The 23,428-nt window shown below is 40.6% G+C and overlaps 1 protein-coding gene across 3 annotated transcripts in view; it reads left to right on the top strand.

The window, feature by feature from the left end:
* Nucleotides 1–20,815, top strand: part of LOC140197206 (EF-hand calcium-binding domain-containing protein 6) — a 66,718-nt gene extending 45,903 nt beyond the window's left edge. For all 3 annotated transcript variants that reach the window (XM_072257130.1, XM_072257129.1, XM_072257131.1), the window contains 7 exons: nt 1,069–1,179; nt 10,948–11,071; nt 13,478–13,602; nt 13,825–14,068; nt 14,807–14,979; nt 18,392–18,548; nt 19,916–20,815. In XM_072257130.1, coding sequence (XP_072113231.1) covers nt 1,069–1,179; nt 10,948–11,071; nt 13,478–13,602; nt 13,825–14,068; nt 14,807–14,979; nt 18,392–18,548; nt 19,916–20,164 — 1,183 coding nt within the window. In that variant the 3' untranslated portion in view covers nt 20,165–20,815. The remainder of the gene's footprint in view (nt 1–1,068; nt 1,180–10,947; nt 11,072–13,477; nt 13,603–13,824; nt 14,069–14,806; nt 14,980–18,391; nt 18,549–19,915) is intronic.
* Nucleotides 20,816–23,428: the final 2,613 nt, after the last annotated feature.

The following is a 23,428-nucleotide window of genomic DNA, read 5'->3' as shown; positions in this document are numbered from 1 at the left end:
TCTCATTATCTCACCAGTTCTGCTATAGTGCAGGTGGAGCATTCAGTTCTCTGAAAGTGAAGCAAGAAATTGAAAAAATTATGGGGTCTCTGGAACATCTATATTTGCTAGAGAAATTGAAAATACAGTTACATTTAGGTACAGCAGGTCATGTTTCACTTAACGCTTCTGTGTAATGGGAAATTATCAACTCAAATAGTTACAGTGCTTTTTGAAATAAAATTCCAAGGAAACTTGGATCTTTTATTAAACTGCACCTTTAACCATTTGAGAATCATGTGAACTGCATTGTAACTGTTCCTTCACTGAGTGAGTTATTCATAATTTAGGTTAGATTGATTCATGATGAAGTATTTGGTGTTTTTAAATGGTTACGATAAGCTATATATTATATATACAGTATGCTGAAACACATTTTATACCTGGGGATCCAGAGGGAGGGAGCAATCAAATAGTCAGGTCTGACAGTATAGTTTTAACATTGTTATTTTTTTCCTACAAGGTATTCCCTGTTATGATGTATTGATCTTGTATAATAATTATTGAGTAACAGAGCTTTACATTTTCTTTGGATATTCTACTAAAGTAGAAATAGTTTATTTATGATAAAATGTTTGCAAAGTTATCCCCAGATGTAAATGGTGTAAATGGCTTAGATAGGTCTTCAAAAAGCCCTGGCGACTTTCTTACTTTTTGTTACATGCTTAAAACCCTTTTGGAAGCCTTTTCAGAGTTCACTTGTTTAAGTTAGTATGAGTGGTTAACTGCAATGAATAACTTCATAAGCTACAAACCCATCTGATTTGTTTGGCTGCGTAGTATGGATCTCTATCCATCAGATGTGCTAAACTTACGGATGGATTGCCTAGTAGAATTTCTTTCTTTTTGAGATCTGGAGCCATCAAAACCCTGATTAACCTCTGATATTCATGTGGTGCTCTTGATCTTGAAGACAGATTCTGTAACAAAAAGTTAACGGCTGCCATATGCCGAGTGTTTTGTGGGTTGTGCTGACCTGAAAGTGAACTTGCTCTTTGACTGCTGGTTTCTTCTCTTTTTTTTTTGCAGGTTTGGTGTGGAGATTACTGATGAAGAGTTTGAGCTGCTCATTGACAGAATTCCCCTTGATGAAGACGGAAATGTCCGCTACCCGCAATTCATGGCCATGTTTGACTCTAGGTATGGCTTAATTTTTGGATCTTTATTGGACTATCATGGAAACCATATTTAAATCTAACAGGCATCCTGCAAATATACACACTATTTTTGACAGCTTTATGTACCTATAGTCTGTTTACTCAAGGAAACAGTAAACATCTCTTGTGATTGTTTGAATACATTACATAAATCTATTTTTCTACATTATGACATAAATTTAAAAGCAGTTGAAATGATAATTTTTATTTTAATGCAAAAGCTAATTCTAATATATTTGAAACAATGCTTATATCATAGTCCTTTGTCTAATTATTTTATATGACAGATGAATTAAACTGTGCAAAACTGTTACAGTCACCCTTATGCCGTTATTGCACATCCAATTATTTCTCAGTAATTATTAGCATATCACAGAAGTATCAGCAAGTCAGTAAAGTAACCATTGTTCTGAATGAATTAGGACAGCTTATTAAAATATTACTTCATATTGTAGCAAGGAAGTAACCCATTTTGACATTGACTTTTGACATTTTAGTGTATATTTCCCTGTAAGTAAACTACATTGAACTTACTTTTGATAGCTCTTTATTAAACGTATGGAGTCTTTTGCGAACAATATTCCTGATTAAGAATATTAGCAGGCCATATCTCTTAAGAATTATTCTGATTATTCAGAATTAAATTGATTTCAATTTGACTGTTGTGAAAGATGGGAAATACATAAATGTTTAAAGTCTTCTTCCACCATTAATGTATCTTCCCAGAGGTCTTAGTCTTTGCCTTTGTGTGGTCTTATTTTTAATATGTAAAAACATCCATAAACAGCTGGTGCAGTGAACACTAAGAAGATACTAAACGTGTGTGGGAACTACCGGAAGAAAATCCAAACCGATTTAGATGCAGTGCACTGGTTTTCCATTTTTTTTTATTAAAAAGGGGGAAAAGTGACTTAGAAATGCTGGAAAAAAAAGTTAGTCGTGGTCGAGCTTGGGGTAAACAATAGCACAGTGTTGTAGCGGGCTGCTTCCAGGACTTAGATATTCTTCCCATGTCAGTATAACCACTACTGGGAGGTAGCTCGATTAAGGATTACCATATCATTAATAGTATCCATGACTTTTGTTCAAAGGCTACTTGTGTAATGTTGCCTTGTGGATGAAGCTGCTTAATCCCCTGAGCCGCAGCTGTAGAGAGGGGCTTCTTCAGAGCCGCCCACACTGACTTCCCTGTCCCCCTAAATCGATTCAAGAGAGAAAAAAAATACAGACAGAAACAACAATCAACTCAAACAGAAGAAAAAAGAAACAACCATTCTACACTTCCACATTCATCCACAAACCCCGATCCCTGCCAACGTTTCCCATTCAACCCTTCTTCAACATCCCCATCGCTACTCGGGTGGTGGTCGGCGTGTCTCTGTCCAAAGACCCTTCTACCACCACCCCTCACGCCCTTTCCCTCTATAAATATATATCTACATATCTATTACATCCCTTCTATCTTTGGTGTGTGCATGTGCTTGCGTGTGACATTGAGATTTTCAACTCGCCTCCCTGAATCACGCTGAGCTGTTCTATTCCTAGTTTCTCTCCTGAGGTCGTGTTTGACACGGAGTCCCCACTGCGGCTGCGGCTTTGGGTCAGCAGTCCTTCAAACAGAGACACGGGCTGAGATTTTCCACCCCTTATTATTTCTTCACTACAATGTCACAAACTCCACATTGCGGTTGTCTACCGCTGCCTTCCCACACGTCCCTGCATTCTCTGCACTCTGCTCTTGAAGGACCCTTCTTCACCGAAGGTGCATCTGCTTTCAGAGCAATGATAAAAGAGGATCTCCAGCAATGTTAACTTAGAATACTACTTTAAAAAATATTGCGTCGCGTAACCAGAAGCCGCCTAAACAAGAAATCATCGGAAACAAATTGTCCACGTTGCGAGGGTAATTATCACAAAAAGGGGAGAGCAAATGAAAATGCGGTCTCGCAATTAAAAGAAAAGTTTGCTCTTCGTGGCCTTTGCCTAGGGTTTTACCTCTACTTCACCTAATCACGGATTACTATTAGCTTTCTCTTGTCACGTAACAAACGGCTCTCTTCAACTTCCTCGCTTAATGCTAAGCCAGGCCCAACCTTGCCTAGGTCCAACCATGGTTTGTCGTATAACGCAGGCTTTGCGTGAACCAGGTCCGCGTTTGATCGCCTATTCGCGAGATGGAGCAAATGGACTAAAATTCCTGCTTCATTCACCGAAAATGCGCGCTTTTATTCCGACAGCCTCGACACCTGCATCTTTGCATCGCCTTTGTACAGAGACCGAGGTGCACCAAGTAGATACATATATTAATAAATTAACAAAGAGCAAATCATTTAAATCCTAGCCGCCCGTGTGCCCTTGCATTTGTGGTGTTGGTGTCTTGAAGCAGTTTTTACCACTGGTAATTATTCCACTAAAGTCCTTCAGTACCTTGCTAAGTGTCAGGCTAATTTCTGTATTGTTTTCGCTTGGCTAATTCTGTCTGACCCCGGGTCGCCTTCCGTAACCGTGTCTCTCGTGGAGACTCCAAGTGGCCGGCCTGTTCAAATAGATGGGAAGTGTCTATCATTACTCGTGGACAAAAGCCTCCACGTTTGCCGCTAATAAACTCCCAAAAGCAGACACACCGTTCACCCAAGCGCAAGAAAAACTCATTTAGTGGTGCCTTTTGTTTTTGCCATTCATGTGAGCTTGTAGGGCTGACTGGTGTCAAGTTTGTCAGGTGTTGGGTGTGTTTGACTGCCGCTCTTCTCACGCATGATAATATGGCGACTCTATCAGCAATCGGCCGCCTCCCTGATAACCTTTATGTGCAGTCTTTTCCACGCCGTGTTAGTGAGTAAATTCCTTTGTTACTGTCGGCCAGACTACACATGGCTACTGAGGTCATTTCACTCATCGCATCAGCACTGCCATTAATTGAACCTGTGAGGTAAATGGACCGGGAATGATGGCATTGCTGCCATTGCCTCAGCAGCGGACAACGACAGTGCGGTGCTGCTGAGGAAGGCTTCCGAGAAGTTGACTGAATCTAATGGTCATTAACATAAATTATCTTTTAAACAATTGTGCAATTCAAAAAAAATAAAGGATAGTCAAAAGTTTGATTCAGGGTGGGAGCCTTGGTTATGAATTATACTGTATATAAATCAGCTTGCTTTCTGCAATGTTGTCTTGCCTTTTATTAACGTTTTTTATATTTTATTTATTGAGATACAGCTCAGGTTCCCTTCGGCCCTTCGAGCTGTGCTATCCAGCAACCCCCAATTTAACCCTAACCTAATCATGGATCAATTTACAATGATCAATTAACCTACCAACCAGTAGGGCTCTGGACCGTGGGAGGAAACCAGAGCACCCAGAGGAAACCCATGTGGCCACGGGGAGAAAGTACAGACTCCTTACAGACAGCGTTGAACTGTAAAGCCAGTACTGTAGTAAAGTGTTGTGCTAACCTCTATGCCAAGGTGCTTAATTTATCCTAGAGTGCAAATGTTGTGACATTACACTAAATGCCCCGTAGGTTACATGCTAACATAACCATAATGATACTGGTCATTGGATCTGAACATGAAGATGAATAGTTAAATTGATTGTTGATGCCAGTTGCAGGAAGGGAAATACAGTTATTAATGACATCGATGTGCTACTACTATTGTGATCCTGTCATGTGATATTGCATGTTTTAATCTTCAACCAAGAGGTTCTGCAGATGCAGGAAATCCAGAGTAACACACACAAAATGCTGGGGAAATTCAGCAGGTCAGGCAGCATCTTAATGGAGGGTCTCAGCTGAAAATGTTGACTCTTTATTCCTTTCCATAGATGCTGAGTTCCTCCAGCATTTTGTGTGTGTTGCTTTGGATTTCCAGCATCTACAGATTCTCTCATGTTTGTGGTGCAGAAAGTCTGATGGCAGTAGGAAAGAAACTATTCCTGAGTCAAGGTCATACTTAGATTTCTTTTTGATATGAACTTGCATATTGAAAATGTGAATGCCCTGTTCAGGTTTTGAATAACTCGAGAACTGGGAAATTCATTTTAAGATTGAACTTCATTTTAAAAGTTATTAACATGGCAAACGCAAGACTGATAACTGAAGGTGAAGAGCTTTGGATGAGCTTAATTTTTTGTAGCAAAGAATTGTCAAGGAAACTTCGGCACCCTATGCATATATACATATAAAATATACTTTCATTTTCATTCTCAGGTCAAGATCTGTCATTGTCAACAGGGGATCAACAACAAGAGTGATCCAAGATTAGGCCCCACCACAGATTATTCTTTTGGCAGTTAGGCATATTCAGAAAATGCAATATTGGTGGTGTCTTCCATTCAACAAGAACATCAGAAAGCTTGAATGTACAATTTAGTCTCAGTTAGTGCTTCTCGATACATGACATTTATGCACAGAAAATCATTGGTTTTGAGCTCTTCATCCATTTTTTGATGTTCATGAAGGCACTTCCAACTCAACAAGTTTACTTCCAAACTTCTTTCAATGAATTTCTTTTGCTGATACTTTGCTAATAAAATTTAACTTAGTAGCACCTTTTAGTTAATCCTCAACTTCAACCACAAATTATTCCTACAGGTGTTTACTTCCCAATTTGTAAAAATGGACAATGAAATTAAATTTAGAGCCTAAAATATGTTTTATTTAATATTGATCTCTGGCATTGTTCATATCTTCCCTCATTTTACTCACTTTCTCCCTTCTTCCCACCTCCTCTCTCTCTTTTGGGTTGGATTATAATAATTCAAAAGATGGGAGACCATTTATCTCAACCTGTCAATGCCAATCAAAAAAGAATCTATGTAACCTAATCTCTCTTTCCAGCTCTATTCCATGGTCCTGCTGGTCACAACTCTTCTGGCACTTTTTAAATGTGATGGCTATTTTTGCCTCTACTACCACATTAAAAAGTGAGTTCCAGAGGCCCTCTCCTTTGGTGAAAAAGATTTTTTTCATCTCCCTTCTAACTCGTTTAGCACTTACAATAAATCTGTGCCCTACCTTTCACTTTCTAACTCCTCTGCTAAGGGAAAGTGGTTCTTTTTACTCGCTCTATCTCAGTTCTTCATTGTTGTATACTTCTCAGTTGAGTCTCTGCTGAGTCTCTCCTCTTCCTGAAAAAAAACACCCTGGTATACCCAGCCAGGGCTAACCTTTCACAGTCGTGGAACTATCCTCAACACAAAAGATTCCGCAAATGTTGAAAATCTTGAGCAATGTACAGATATTACTGGAGGAGCCCAGCAAGCCAGGCAGTGTCTGTGGAGGGGAATATATAGTCAAAGATTTGAGCCCAGGCTCCTCATCAAGACTGGAAAGGAAGGGGGCAGAAGCCAGAATGAGAAGATGGAGGAGTACAAGCTAGCAGGTGATAGGTGAGACCAAGTGAGGGAGAAAGTGGCTGGGATTAAGTAAGAACCTGTGAGGTGATAGGTAGAAAAGGTAAAAGGCTAAGAAGAAGGTATCTAATAGGAGATTACAGTGGACCATAGATGAAAGGGATGGAGGGGGGTAACCAAAGGGAGGTGATGGGCAGGTGAGAAGAAAAGGGCTAACCAGAATGAATAATGGAAAAAAGAAAGGAGGGAAAGGAAGAAATTGCTGGAAGTTGGAGAAATCATTGTTCATGCCATCAGTTGGTGGCTACCCATAAAAAATATGATGTGTTGGTCCTCTAACCTGAGTTTGACCTCATCATAGCAGTAGAGGAAGCTATGGACAGACATGTCAGAATGGGAATGGGAAGTTGAATTGAAATGGGTAGCCACCTGTAGACCTTGCCTTTTATAGCAGACAGAGTAAAGGTGTCCTACGAAGCTGTTCCACAATCTGCACCGATGAGAGGAGGTTGCACTGGGAGCACCAGATACAATAGATGAGTTCAACAGGGGTCCAAATAGGTGAAATGTCACCTCACCTGATAGGATTGTTTGGGGGCCCTGAATGATGGTGAGGGACAAGGTGTAGGGGCAGGTGTAGCATTTGTAATGCTCATAGGGATAAGTACAAGGAGGGATTTCATTGGGGAAGAATGAAAGGACAAGGGAGTTACATAGAGAGTGATGATTATGGAAAACATGGTGGGGGGTTGGAGGGAAGATTTTCTTAGTGATAAGATCCCATTGGAGATGGTAGAGATTACAGAGAATAATGTGCTGGATACAGAGGATCGTGGGGTGGTAGGAGAACAAAGGGAACCCTCTCCCTATTACGATGGCAGCAGGATGGAGTGAGGGCAGATGTGTGGAAAATGGAGCAGATGCAGATTACAGCACTGATGACGCTGGAGGGAAACTCCATTTTTTTGAAAAAAGAGAACATCTCAGATGTTCTAGAATGGAAAGAACAGAGGTGGCGGAAGCGGAGGGACCGAGAGAAGGAAAAGGCATATTTCTAAGTGACAGGGTGGGAAGAGGTATAGTCCAGATGGAGGCTGAGAGATCGAGAAAAGGGAGAGAAGTATCAGAGATGGACCAAGTAAAGTTCAGGGTAGAGTGGAAGTTGGAGGCAAACTTGATAAAATTGACGGGTTCCACATGGGTGCATGAAACACCAGTAATGCAGTGCAATGGAAATGTCTGTATAAATCTTCTCTGCGTTCCTCCTCCCCACTACTCACAGAACTAACGGTCATATTAACTCCAAACTTCCTCATCGTGCCCCTATTTTTAGGTCTAAACTATTGATATGTTTTACACAAACGAGGAAGCATGTACAGACCATGCAGAACCGCATGAGCAACAACCTTCCAGTCACAAAGATTTCCTTCCACTGAATCATTTTTGGATCTGGTTTGTCCACAAGGTCACCACCCTTGGATCCTATGCACCTTTACTTCTTTTTTCGACAAACCTGCGATGTTAGACCTTGCTAAAAGACTTGCTGGAATATATGAAGACGTCTTCAAATGCACATTGTTTGTTTGTCAGTCTTTGTAGCTTTTCATTGATTCTATTGTATTTCTTTGTTCTACTGTGAATGCCTGCAAGAAAATGAATCTCAGGGTGACCTATATGTACGTTGATAATAAATTTACTTTGAACTTTGGACTTTACTGTCATCAGCCCTCCTTGTTTCCTCTTCAGTTAAATTAAGTTAATCAGACATAATGTTCCTTTAATAGATTAGTTCTAATTCTGATAATCTGTGTCTTCCCAAATCGATGCTATATTCTCTGAAAATAAATTCCAATAATTTGGCCACCAATGAAATTAAACCAACTTGTCATTTTTAAACAATTGTACAATATTAACAGTCCACTACCCACTACCTTCCTCTGTCATTAGTGCTGCAGTCAGGGGTCTCAGGGGTGCTAAATCCTTAATATTTCCTCTTTTACAAAACTTATTCCATACAATATTTCATGTAGTTCCTCCTTAACTAAACATCAGCCCCATCTCTTTCCTTGTAAAGACAGCTGCATTTAATTTAACTCCACCCAGATCCTCTACATATAGCCTGGTTGTGTTCTTTAAGTAAGTTTAAAATACCTCTGGATTTTCTTCCCAGTATTTTTTCATGCTGTCCTTTTGTTTTTTTTAATTTATCATTTAACTTCATCCCTACACCTTCTATATTCTTTCAGACATTCTGTCATATGAAACATCTTTTCTGTGCCTCATTGTTGACATTTTCATCCAGGAACCTCTAAATTGCATAGTTTTGCCTTACTTATTTGAGGTTTTCAATTCTTGGAAAGTCTATGAATCCCACAACACAGAAAGAGCAGGATACCGTTATAGTTCTTGAACTTGTTCTGCAAGTCGATGAAATTATGGCTGATTTGCAACATGCCTCTATAAGCATCCTGCTTTGTCCCACATTGCTTAATACCTCCAGCAAATAATAGTCTACCTATCTCAGAATTAAACTTAGAGCACAAAGAACAGTATAATACAGGAACAGACCTGTGCCACCATGATGCAGATTTAAACTAATTCTATCTTCATGCACATGGTCTGAATCCCTCTATTTCATGAGTCTGTCTAAATACCTCTAAAAATGTTTATATTATATATGCTTCCAGCACCCTCCTGGTCGAGCACTCCAACCACTTACCATAAGATAAAGGAGCAGAAGTAGGCCATTCGGCCCATCAAGTCTGCTCTGCCATTCAATCATGGGCTGATCCAATTTTTCCAGTCATCCCCACTCCCCTGCCTTCACCCCATACCCACTGATGCCCTGGCTAATCAAGAACCTATCTATCTCTGCCTTAAATACAGCTAATGACTTGGCCACCTTCTGACTAAAGTAATTTCTCCACATCTCTGTTCTAAATGGATGTCCTTCAATCCTGAAGTCGTGCCTTCTTGTCCTAGACTCCCCTACCATGGGAAATAACTTTGCCATATCTAATACGTTCAGGCCTTTTAACATTTGGAATGTTTCTATGAGATCCCCCCTCATTGTCCTGACCTCCAGGGGATACAGCCCAAGAGCTGCCAAACGTTGCTCATACAGTAACCCTTTCATTCCAGGAATCATTCTCATGAATCTTCTCTGAACCCTCTCCAATGTCAGTATATTTTTTCTAAAATAATGAGCCCAAAACTGCGCACAATACTCCAAGTGTGCCATATGGAGCCTCAACATCACATCCCTGCTCTTATATTCTATACCTCTAGAAATGAATGACAACATTGCATTCACCTTCTTCACCACCAACTCAACATGGAGGTTAACCTTTAGGGTATCTTGCACAAGGACTCCCAAGTCCCTTTGCATCTCCACATTTTGAATTCTCTCCCCATCTGAGTAATAGTCTGCCTGTTTATTTCTTCCACCAAAGTGTATGACCATACACATTCCAACATTGTATTTCATTTGCCACTTCTTTGCCCATACCCCTAAACTATCTATATCTCTCTGCAGGCTCTCTGTTTCCTCAACACTGCCCGCTCCTCCACCTATCTTTGTATCATTGGCAAATTTAGCCACAAATCCATTAATACCATAGTTCAAATCATTAACATACATTGTAAAAAGCAGCGGTCTCAACACCGACCCCTGTGGAACTCCACTGGTAACTGGTAGCCAACTAGAATAGGATCCCTTTATTCCCACTCTCTGTTTTCTGCTGACCAGCCAATGCTCCACCCACGCTAGTAACTTCCCTGTAATTCCATGGGCTCTTATATTGCTAAGCAGCCTCCTGTGCAGCACCTTGTCAAAGGCCTTCAGAATATCCAAGTACACCACATCTACTGCATCTCCTTTGTCTACCCTGCTTGTAAATTCCTCAAAGAATTGCGGTAGGTTCATCAGGCAGGATCTTCCTTTCAGGAAACCATGCCTGCTTTGGTCTATCTTGTCATGTGCCTCCAGGTACTCCGTAATCTCATCCCTAACAATCGATTCCAACAATTTACCAGCCACTGATGTCAGGCTAACAGGTCTATAGTTTCCTTTCTGCTGCCTCCCACCATTCTTAAATAGCGGAGCAACATTTGCAATCAACATGATTCAAATCATCATGTACAAAAAATACGGAAGTGCTCAAAAGGTCAGGAAGCATCCGTAGAGATAGAAACAGAGTATTTGGTCAATGACCTGTCAACAGAACTCCTTTAATCCTCCACCTCTGAGGTTTGTCATAGACTCCCTGTTGGAGTTGAGTTCCCTTGACACAGAAATTCCCTCATGTGGGAGTTCCTGCGTGAAACAGCGGAGCATTCTACTTCGGACGCGAAGCCCCTTCAGATGAAATATACTCATTCGTTTGTTCATTTTCAACAGGAAAGGAGTTTCCAGTCTTTTTGATGAGAAGTCAGTAATCTTAACCGGACAAAAGGGACTACAAGAGAAACAGAGCTCAGGTCAACTGGATGAAGACAAGAGATACGGTAGAACTCCTGAGCAGGTGCTGTTTGAGAACACAATCTCACCTCATTAGATTTCAGAAGCAATTAATGTAACTGAGTACTAAATTATACATCATGGTTTATTTAAGATACTTAGTGGTTTCCGAGTTATCCATGGTTCATAATAAATATCATAAAACAACTAATTGTACTACGTATCTCAGTGATAACAAACTTGATTGTGATTCTGTTTAACTTTTAACGCACAGCCAATTCTCATGATCTTGGGTGTTGACTGACAATTACAAAATACATTCAATCATCAGCTCTCTATAATCCCTTTACTGTTATATCACGGTGCTTGCAATTATTCAGAAATATTCCCCAGTGAGTAGTTTGGATATACTGTACACTCAGTGGCCACTTTAGTAGGTACCTAATAAAGTGGCCACTGAGTGTATGTTCATGGTCTTCTGCTGCTGTAGCCCATCCATTTCAAGGTCTGATGTGTTGTGCATTCAGAAATGTTCTTTGGCCCAACACTGTTGTAACGTGTGGTTTTTTGAGTTACTGTTTCCTTCCTGTTGAAGGGTCTTGTCCCGAAACGTCGACTGCTTCCCCTTTTCCATAGATGCTGCTTGTCCCGCTGAGTTCCTCCAGCATTTTGTGTGTGTTGCTTGGATTTCCAGCATCTGCAGATTTTCTCATCTCTGTTTTCTTCCTGTCACCTTAAACCAGCCTGACCATTCTCCTCTGACCTCTCCCATTCACAAGGCCTTATTGCCCACAGAACTGCAGCTCACTAGACATATTCTTGTTTTTTGCACCATTCTCTCTAAACTCTGGAGACTGTAATGCGTGGAAATCTCAGGAGATCAGTATTTTCTGAGATACTCAAACCACCCCATCTGGCAGCAACAATCATTTCATGATTAAAGTCACTTAGATCTCATTCCTTCCCCATTCTGATGATGTTTGGTCTGAGCAACAACTGAACATCTTGACCATGTCTGCATGCTTTTATGCTTTGAGTTGCTGCCACACGATTGGCTGATTAGATGTTTGCATTAAGGAGCAAGAGTACAGGTGTACCTAATAGAGTATCCACTGGGTGTACTGTATATATAGTCCGTGAGCCAGTAGGGTTGGTCAGTACCATCTGAGGGGAATAATGCTCATAGTGATTTTTGGCAAGGTACACATCTCTAGAGTTAGAAAATATGTGATAGCATTGCACCAGTGGTAGCTTTATTACTTCAAATAAGTAATCACTTTTTGTATATATTCCATATTAACATCAGTACAGCAGAAAATGTTACCCCACCCCCCCAGGTAAAAAACCTCATTTGGAAAGGTTTCTGGAGTTTTTTCAATGTCATGATATTTTCCATATTGTTGTATCAAATCAAAACAATCTTTCTCAGCAATCCTTCTGGTGTGGACAGGGCAATGGTCCAAGGGGGTGAAAAAGGGTATCTTCCATACGTAGACTGCGCCCTTGTGCCATCACTATGATGCGTCCAAACAAAGACCTGTCTGCTTTCAAGGTGATTGCCTTCCCATTTAATTTCACTTCTCCCTTCTTACACATATCACTGAATGTTTCCAGCTTGTTGGTTTTCATTGGGTCATGGAATTTCTTTGCTGGTGGGTCTTCCTCTAGTCTCTCATCCTTGAAGGTTGCATAGCTTTGCTCACCAATCTCATATGCCTTCATCAGGTCAGAGGCAATGTCCTTGGGGGCTGTCTTTGCCGTAGAGATGCTAATGAGGTCCTGCTTCTCTGCAAATGGGTTGACCCCTTCATGTATGAGGCTAACCACTGCTGAAACTGCTTCCTCATCTTTCTGGATTCTTGGCCGCTGTAGCTCCGCATGACAAAGCTCTGATTTGTTGCCTTGCACCATCTCCCTTAACCATCCCAGGAATGCACTGCGGTGCTCTGCTGTTATGTAGTAACGCTTGATAGTTCCAGCATTCAGGCTGAACCGTGGTGTGCCTCCAGGAGTCTGTGTGTCTTTGTTCACTGTGGCTTCAATAGCCTGGTCCACAGGGATCTGCCCAAAGAGGTTGTTACTTGACAGCTGCACTGAGAATTGGCCTGCCTTGAAGGCCTCATACACAGAAGGATTCTTCTCTGGGAGATTCATCATCTGAGCAAAGTAAGGGGACAGGTACCTGGCATAATTCACCTTATCATAGGGAAAGCACCATGGGATCATGGTTCTTAGAGCATAGAGGTGCAACTCCCAGTCCCCCTCACAGAAAGCTACCACCGCTGCAATGCTATCACATATTTTCTAGCACTAGGGGTGTATACCTTGTCAAAAATCACTGTAAGAATTATTCCCCCCAGATGGTACTGGTGGCCCAAATTTGGAGTCCTGGCTCACGGACGAATACAAGAAATGATGTTTAATCTACGAATGAAGGTTTCTGATTTGTTTCTCTTTCCTCCCGGCACAGCTCTTCAAGGTTATTAAAACTCTGTTGTATAAACAGTATCAAGAAGTTGAGAGAGAATTTGAACAATTGGATGAAATTAATTCAAAGCGGCTCAACCACGAAACCATGTACCGGCTTCTAAAACGGTAAATCTACGTATATGTACGTGAAGAAGAAATAGAATTGCTGAGATGCAGAAATGATTCTCGCAGTGACGACGGAACAACAATTAAGAGAATTATTTTAGCGGTCAATGTAATTCACTTGCATCGGGCCTTTGTTTCTCCGATTAACGTGATGCCCCGGCTTTATTTTCGGTCGTTTCTGTCTGACCGCTTTTATTCTTTCCCTCCCCGTTTGCCTCCCAGCTTTGATATTTGGCCAGAAGTAACCCGGGGCGAGATTCGCCAGCTCTGGAAAACTCTCATCACGAACCAAGACAAAACCCTGGATTTCTTGGAGTTTGTGAGACACTTCGGCCACTCTCCTAAATCCGCCTGCTTCCCCAACGCCAAAATCAGCCCCCCAAGGAAGGGAGATGGCGACCTCAGAATGCGCTCGAAGAACCTGAACTGCGCCACCGACATCCTGGTGGACAACGTCCGCGCAAAAGTGAGGTTCTTGCCTCGCAATCTAATGACTGAGTTATTGGTTTATTTTTAATGTGTTCACAGAACGTGTGTGTCGGTGACTGTGCTCGGTTTTATTGCCTATTTCTAAATACTTCTCAACTGGATAGCCAACTAGATCGGGGTCAACTAGATTGGAGAGTCTGGAGTCACAAACTGCCGGACGAACTCCGCGGGCCAAACAGCGTGTCTGGAGGGAAATAGACAGTTTTGGGTCGAAAGCCTTCATCTAGACTGGGAGATTAGAGGGGAGATAGTCAGTATAAAAAGAAAAGGGAAAGGAATGAGGAAGCGGTGGCGAGCCCTAGGTTGATTCAGGTGAGGAGGAATGACTGGCGGATGGAGGAGGGAGGGAATGAAATAGCAACGGAGGCTGGGAGGTGATTGGTGGAGTCGGCCAAGGGAGAACTGACGAAGATTGGAGCCACGTTCAAACTTGACCGTCGATTTCCCAACCTCGTAAGCCGTGGTGAACTTGATGATTTTTATTTTAAATTTTAAAACCATCATCCCATAGTTTCATGTTCTCAATGCTGATATCGGCTTCCCTTACAAACTTGTATTTTTCAAACCCTCAGCCGCCGGGCGAGAGTTAAAAGTCGCGCTTCCAGATCAACGCTCCAACCCTCTTAAGTTGCTAAGGGGTTATGGTACAATTTGTTTTATAAAATGTAGCCTTGTCAAACTCAGTTTACACTGTTGATTTAATTACAACTTCCAGGTTGACTACCTGTGGGACGATCTCAGGAAAGAATTTCAGGAGCTTGACCCTTACCGCACCGGGTTTATCAGCAAAGAGGAGTTTAAGGATATCTTGACCGAGTTGTGTATAAATTTAAATGAATACGAGTGTGAAATGCTGGCGAAGAAATTCGAAGTCAATGGAGATGGCCGGTAAGGTCAAATGAGTTCGCGCGCCGAGCCACTGGGTTAGACCTCGCAGACAAAGGCAATTACATTTTCGCCGGCGTATTTTGGATTAAAAATGCAAGGGTTTAAGAGTGGAGTTTTAGTTGCCCAGGAAATTAAACACTGCATTGTAAGAAATGACAAGGCGTGCATTAGAAGGGGACTAACTTACTGGAAGTGCAGTGTGTCTCCAAGACTGAGAAACTGGAGCGAGGAAATTAAAATACTCATAGATCGACATAGGACTTACAACACGCAGACAAGTAAATCTGTCTATGATAGTGTTCAACACCAATTTCTTTCCATTCTATCCATCTCTCCAGAACGACACCTCTTTCTAATCCCTTTTCCCTCCCGCACCTGTCCTTAAATTAATTTCATCAGAGGGGTACTGAATGCCACGCAGTAGAACTTAACCTCTTGAATACTTTCTTTAATAAAGTTACACCACATTAAGCGTGCAGGGTCGTGGTTATAAAGTCTAATTTGTAAAATTTAAGTGTAATTAAATTCATCGGGTGCATCAAATTTTTGGAACCAAATGTGTTTGAAAGATGTCGGAATGAGAGTCATCTGTTAGTAACAAATTGTTGAGACTACAGTAAATTGATGGAATCATTGGATAGCTTCTCAGTTTACATTGTTCGTGCGCAATTAACCTCGGTACTCACGAGTATAGTGGGTTTAAGAATTTAGAAAAGCCGCCTTGAGAAGGATTGAATGTTTCCAGCATTTTCTGTTGCATTTTAGATTTCTGGCATCTATACCAATGGGCTGGATTGCACTGATCCAGTCCCCCTGCGTGCAGAGGAAGAGTGTTGTCTCTGTTACTGGCTTTTAAAAAAATATCTTTGACATTTAAAACATATTTAAATTGTAATAAATAATTTTAAATAGTGGCCTTATTTCTTTTTCAAAATAAGCTTATCCAAACTTTATAAAGCACCTGGACACTTTAAAAAAAAAGGTGAAGGTACAGCAATTTGTGAAGTGTCCTGATGAAGGGCCTCATCCCAAAATGTCAACTGCTTACTCTTTACCATAGATGCTGCCTGGCCTGCTGAGTTCCTCCAGCAGTATTACTCTGATTTCCACCATCTGCAGATCTTCTTTTGTTTGAAATTTGACGAGTCGTTTCCTTTCCTTCTACAGTTGTAGGCTCATCACCAACAATGAGATGGCCTTCAGAGAGGAGAAGGAAGAGCTCAGGGTCTGGTGCCAGGCAAATAACCTCTTCCTCAGTGTCAGCAAGATAAAGGAGATGGTTATCGACTTCAGGACAGCTCACACCACTCACACCCCACTCCCTCCCTCCCCCCCCATTTATATTAGCAGCACAACAGTGGAAACTGCAAGCAATTTCAAACCCCTGGGAGTGCACATCTCACACAACACCTCATGGTCACAGAACACATCCTACCAGTCAAGAAATATCACCAATGCCTCTACTTTCTGAGGATGCTGAACAGAGCTGGACATCCATTCTCATGTCATTCTACAGACACACAGTAGAGAGCATCTTATCAAGCCCTATTTTTCCTTGATATGGAAACAGCACTGTGGTGGATAGGAAGACTCTATGGGTAGTCAAAACTTCCCAATGCATCTCTGGCACTAGCCTACCTGCCATGAAGGACATAAAATATATACAGAAAGGTGTTGGAAAAGGTCCAGGAATATCTCGCAGGATCCCACCTACCTCATAGACTGCTCCACACTCATCAGGGAAGAGGTTATGTAGCATCCATGGCAGGACCACCAGGCTCAAAAACAGTTACTTTCCCCAAGCAGTAAGGCTGATCAACATCCCCATCTACTAACTCCACCACTATATTATTTCCTGTCAGTCACCTTATGGGCAGCTGAGCAACACTTTCTGTACATACAATCAATCTATGTATATGAGCTATCTTATGTGTTTATATTTATTGTGGGTTCTTTATGAGTGGTGATTGATAGCTTTGTGGCCTAAGATAGAATGAATCAATTTTAGAAACCCTAGCACGTTTATTTTTCCTACTTTTACACACCTAGCCCAGCGGTCGTGTAGAGTACAGATCCCTTCTTTGTAGAAGTCCACTGCAGGGGTGATTGATAAGTTCGTGGCCTAAGGTAGAAGGAGGTGAGTTATTAACTTCAAACTTTCTGCATTTTCACTCAAAGAGTTGACCTGCATGTGCATGTAATGAGAGCTGTATAACTCATCTCCTTCTACTTTAGGCCACAAACTTATCAATCACCCCTGCTGTGGACCACCAGGCGGTCCAAGACGCTGTCATTATATGCACGTAATGAAAGGGTTGATTATTTTTTTAAATGGAGAGAAAATACAAAAACCTGAGGTACAAAGGGACTTGGGAGTCCTTGTGCAGGATTCCCTGAAGGTTAATTTGCAGGTTGAGTCTATGGTGAGGAAGGCAAATGGGATGTTAGCATTCATTTCAAGAGGACTAGAATATAAAAGCAAGGATGTAATGTTGAAATTTTATAAGGCACTGGCGGGGACCTACTTGGAGTATCGTGAGCAGTTTTGGTTCCCTTATCTTAGAAAGAATGTGATGAAACTGGAGAGGGTTCAAATTAATTTCACGAATATGATTCCAGAATTGAACAGAATATGAAGACCATTCGATGTCTCTGGGCCTGTATTCACTAGAATTCTGAAGAATGAAGGATAACATTGAAACCTATTGAATGGTGAAAGGCCTTGATAGAATGCATATGGAGAGGATGTTTCCTGTGGTGGGAGAGTCTAAGACCAGATGACACAGCCACAGAATAGAGGGTGTTCTTTTAGAATTTCCTTAGCCAGAGGGTGATGAATCTGCGGAATTCTTTGCAACAGGCAGCTGTGGAGGCCAAGTCTTTATGTATATTTAAGGCAGAGGTTGACAGATTCTTGATTAGTCAGGGCAGGAAGGCATACGGGGAGAAGGCAGGAAATTGGGGCTGAGAAGAAAATTGGATCAGCCATGACAAAATGGAGGAGCAGACTCAATGGGCCAAATGGCCTAATTCTGCTCCTATATCTTATGGTCCTACGGTCTCGCTATTGAGTTCTTGATCTTTTGTGGATTTTTTTGTGCTGCGTCAGTTCTGGAGTAACAATTAGTTTGTTCTCCTTAATCTTGTGTACAGGAAATGATATTAAACAATCTTGAATATTGAATCTTTAAATCTCTGCTCAAAACAAACACCCTACTAGTAAGGAATCATAGAGTCGAAGGTAGCAGTGAATGGTGCTGAATGAATGGTTCTATAAATCATGCCAGTAGCTGTGACATTAAACACTTTTAAAGGGGTCAAATTATTTGGATTTTCAGATGAGGAAGAATAATTTTCATGTATCTGCAAAATGTTTAATGACCATTGATGCTTTACTGATTTTGCCCACCAGGATTTCCTACATAGACTTCCTGAAACCTTTTGCAATGCGCAGGCAGCAGTGGCGAGAGGGGAGTAACATGTTGGCTGTACTGCAGCATCCGAACAGTCATTTCACAGATCAACATGGCACAGGGCTGAACACCATCACAGCAAGGCTGCGGAAAAAGGTAATGCCCACAAGTGGTGAGAGATCAGTGCTGATAATGACATGTAAGACCATGTGGATAGGGTAAATGCAAGCAGGTTTTGACCACTGAGGTTGGGTGAGACTAGAACTAGAGGTCATGGGTTAAGGGTGCAAGGCAAAACATTTAAGGGGAGTCTGAGGGGGAGCTTCACTCAGGTGGCGGTGAGAGTGTAGAATGAGCTGCCAGTGGAAATGGTAGACGCGGGCTCGAATGCAACATTTAAGTGGTTTGTATAAGTACGTGGATTGGAGGGATATGGAAGGCTACAGTCCAACATGGGTTGATAGGACTAGGCAGAATAAGAGTTTGACACAGAGTAGATGGGCTGAAGGGCCTGTTTCTGTAGTGTGGTGGTCTATTACTCTATGACTCTAAATACTTTGATACAGAAAAAAACAGGTTTATGAACCGGACAGAGAATAGGGCCAATAAACTGTTGTCAGGATGCAAGTGGTTATGGTACAGGATCATCATCTACAGCTCTACCATCAAAGCTGTGATGGGACAATGCAAATTATACGGGATGATAGTGAACAATCCAATGTGACCATTTAATACTTGCATGTGTTTTCCCGGGATACCTTCATGTAAAGGTGTTAAAAGATGACTAACGAAACTAAGTGCTGGCCTATAAAGTTCCAAAAACAACAGTTGGGTTCTCAAAGCATGCAATTTGAATCCATCCAATGAGGTATCATTTCAAAATACAGATTATTGTGCAGCCATTGAGAAGAAAGTGGCCCCATAACCAATGGACTCACTTTCAAGGACTTTTCATCTTTTTTTTTGATACCTACTTATATTGTTGTTTCTTCTTTTTGAATTTGCACAGCTTGTTGTCTTCAACACTCTGGTTGAATGCCCTAGTTGGACAGTCTTTCATTGATTCTGTTTAAGTTCTTTTTCTTTGTTGATTGGTTGAGTATGTCCACAAGAAAATGAATCTTAGGGTTGTATATGGTATATGGTAACATTTTCAGCACAACATTGTGGGCCGAAGGGCCTGTACTGTGCTGTACTAATCTATGTAGATGTACTTTGATAATAACATTTACTTTGAACTTTGGATATGCTGGGGAAAGGCAGAATGCTGAAACATAGTTAAATCTATAAAATTTGGATCGTTGGCACTGGCCTCGAGTTTTACAGTTTATTGATTTACAAGGATCATTCTACGTCTGTAGATCCTGTTATCAAATACAGAAGCAAAGAGGTCTTGGCACCAAATCAGCTACTTCTATAAGACAGTTTTCATGTCTTGCAGGATCTATCAGTGTAGTCCAATGGCATGCAAGTAAAAAATTAACCCTTGTTTTCAGTCTTCCTTTTTACCTTTATCCCTGCAGCTTCAAGGTGAATGGAAGTCCTTACGCAGAGCCTTTAAGAAGTTAGATAGTACCAGCAGTGGTTACCTCTCCTTGCCAGAGTTTCGTGCTGTACTCAAGCTCTGCGATCTGCTCCTGAATGAGGATGAAGTCTATCACATCATGACAAAATTTGATGAAAACATGGAAGGCAAAGTCAACTACAAAAAGTTTCTGGAAGAGACCCTCAATAAAGAGAAGAACTGTGCAGAAAACAAGACCTTAAAATGATAAATAATTCACTCCTTTTTGACAATATGCAATTTCTCTGTTTTTCAAATTATAACCTTAACTCAATTCTGATCAGTTTGCTTTGGGCAGAACTGCAATGGGTTGGAGGATGGTGGTGAGGAGAGAAATTGACCCAGGAATAACAGTGCTTTTGAGAGTGAAAGATGATATAGAGAAATAATTAACTTGGATTTTTCTCACACTTTGGAATCTCCTGAATTCCTTCATAGCTGTTTTAGAAATGACACCATTTTGTACGGGTACCTGATCAGGTAATTAATAAGTTTCAATCAAATCACCTCAAATATCACAAATTCTTTACAAACTTTACTTCTGTTTCTTCTGAAGGATTGAACTTAACAATCTGTTGTACACCACAAATCCATTGAATTATTCTGTTTTAGGTCAACAAGGTCAAAACTTGGTTTCAAGTGTTTCATAGCAAACAAGTGGATTTTCAAAACTTGCAGAGTAAGATTATTTGAAATTCAGTTTCTGTAGTGACATGGAGGACAGAAAGATTGACCGGTATAAATCCAAATCTAAACTGATAGATAATAAAACTATGTAGTTATGTGAGTCAAGATCTGTCATTGTTATTGTTGCATAAAATAGTTCCTAATTTTTTTTTTGCAAGATAGATCTGCTATACTTCCAATATAAAATAAACAAACATTTATAGAACTTGTGCGTCTTCCTCCTGAATAAATAATGAGTTAGGATGTAATGTAAAGGATAGTAATGTTGGGACATGACGAACACAAAAGGCTGAGTAACAATAATCTTGGGATCTGCCCCAAACCCAACAGTGACAGCTCTGAGTCAATGATCCTGAGTCCACTCTACACGATGCCCATGAAGAAAGATTACAGTAGGATGGGTGTCGAGTCTTCACAAGCTTTCCCAGTGATTTGGATGATGGGATTGTGTAACAGATATGAGATTGCTGAGGAAACAAGGCTGGATAACAACATAAGTTATGACGATGATATGGAAAAACCTCAAGTACCTAACATAAGTTATGACGATGATATGGAAAAACCTCAAGTACCTGAAGGTACCTAATAATAAAAAAATTATTAGGTACCTCCCGCACCCAATAAAGTGGCCAGTGAGTGTAAGTTTGTGGTCTTCTGCTGCTGTGGCCCATCCACTTCAAGGTTCAACCTGCTGTGTGTTCAGAGATGTTCTGCATGCCACTGTTGTAATGCAAGGTTATTTGAGTTGCTGGGATGAGTCTGGCCATTCTCCCCTGATATTTCTCATTAATAAAGCAATTTCACCCACAGAGCTGCAGCTCACTGGATTTTTTTTTTTGTTTTTTGCACCATTCTCTGTAAGCTCGAGAGACTCTCATGTGTGCAAATCTCAGGAGATCAGCAGTTTCTGGGATTCTGAAACCATCCCATTTGGCACCAAAAATTATTCTGGTCAAAATCACTGCTATCATATTTCTTCCACGTTCTGATGTTCGGTCTGTTGTTAACTGAATCTCTTGGCTATATCCACATGCTTTTGTGCATTGGGTTGCTGCCACAAGATTGGCTGATCAGATATTTGCATTAACGAGCTGGTGTCGAGGTGTGCGTAATAAAATAGCCACTGAGTGTAGACAGGTGAATTGAACGGGCAAGATGGAATATTATGAGGAAAGTTGTAAGATCATCTACATTGGTGTGTAAAAAAAAGTCCCGTAGGATACTTCTTTAGTGAGAGACTGGATATCCTTGTATGTGAATCATTAAATGTTAATGTGAAGGGGTGGGAAGCTGTTGTGAAGGCAAGCAGTGTGTTCACTTTTTTTTGCATGAGGATTTGAGAGTAAGAATAACAAATCACAACTGCCATTATAGTGGAGCCTGGTGAGGTTACAGCTGAAATATTGCCTTTTGATAAGATTTCTTTACTTAAAGAAGGATATTCTTGCAATCAAAAGCTCACAAAATTAGTTATCGAGTTAGTTGAATAAGGAGAAATTAATCACTTTAAACCTTGTACCCTGAGTTTATAAGAGTCGAGAGAGATCCACGTGAAACATACAATTTTTTATATGGTATTTGATACAGGGTTGATAAGAGAAAGTCTACTTTGACTGTGGAGTCTGGAACCAAGGGGCATAGTTTCAAAATAAGGAGCTGTCCTTTCAGGACAGAGAGGAAATTTTCAAGTTGAAGTTGAAGATAAATTGTCAATCAACCGTGTGCATGTATACAGCTAAATGAAACATTGTTCCTCCAGGGTAAGGTGCAAAACACAGTACATACAGCCACACACAGCATGTGCTAGAACAGAGGGTCACAAAATAATATTAGCACATGCATGACCTGAAGATTGATGGTGCATGGGATGGTCTGGAGCCACGATTTTGCAAGAACAACCACACAGCAATTCCTCAATTCACATAGGGTGGAACTTCTTCACTCAAAACCTCATGTAACTATCATCTTTAAGATGCTCAATTGTTGACTCTACCCAACACACATCTTTGAATAGTAAGGGATATAGGGAAGTGGTGCTGAGGTGAGAGGTCAGCTATGATCCTAGTAAAGGCAATGTAGGTATGTTGAGCTGGGAGGCTCAGTTCCGCTTCTACTTATTATGCCCTTATATTCTTCTGTCAAAGACCCTAGATCCAATCTACACAGCCAGATGACTGAAATGAATGAATGAATGAAATTTATTTTGGTCAGTACAAATATAAATAACAAAAAGCATCATTTTCAATGATGATTTCATAGGACAAAATTACAACAAAAAAATCATAGATATTCTTTAAAACAGACTGAAAGGGTGTAGGCTGAAGCTACAGCTTATTATGCCTACCCCTCTTACTTATACAACAACATATTTGCTGTCAATCATCTCATCAAAACAAAAAATTTCATGATCTTTTAACACAAAATCCAATTCCAAGTATCATTTATTTACATTACTCCCACTCATTTTAAATCATGTATTTTATATTTGTTCATTAAATTATTTTTAAATAATTTTTTAAACTTGTTAAGTGCGGTGCATGCTTTTTAAAATTCTTACTACAACTGTTCCATAGATTCACCCCTCTGACTGAAATACAATGATTTTTTTACATTTGTTCTTATCCTTTTGTTTTTGGAATATACATGTTCCTCTCAAATCATGCTGTCTTTCTCTCATTTTAAACAACCTTTGGATACTTTGTGGTAGCTTTCCATTTTTTACTTTATACATAATTTGTATTATTTTAAAATCTACAAAATCTCTGAATTTTAAAGTGTTTAATTG

The sequence above is a fragment of the Mobula birostris genome, chromosome 5 (assembly GCF_030028105.1).
Source record: "Mobula birostris isolate sMobBir1 chromosome 5, sMobBir1.hap1, whole genome shotgun sequence".
NCBI lineage: Eukaryota > Metazoa > Chordata > Chondrichthyes > Myliobatiformes > Myliobatidae > Mobula > Mobula birostris.
This window is presented reverse-complemented; position numbering and strand designations above follow the sequence as displayed.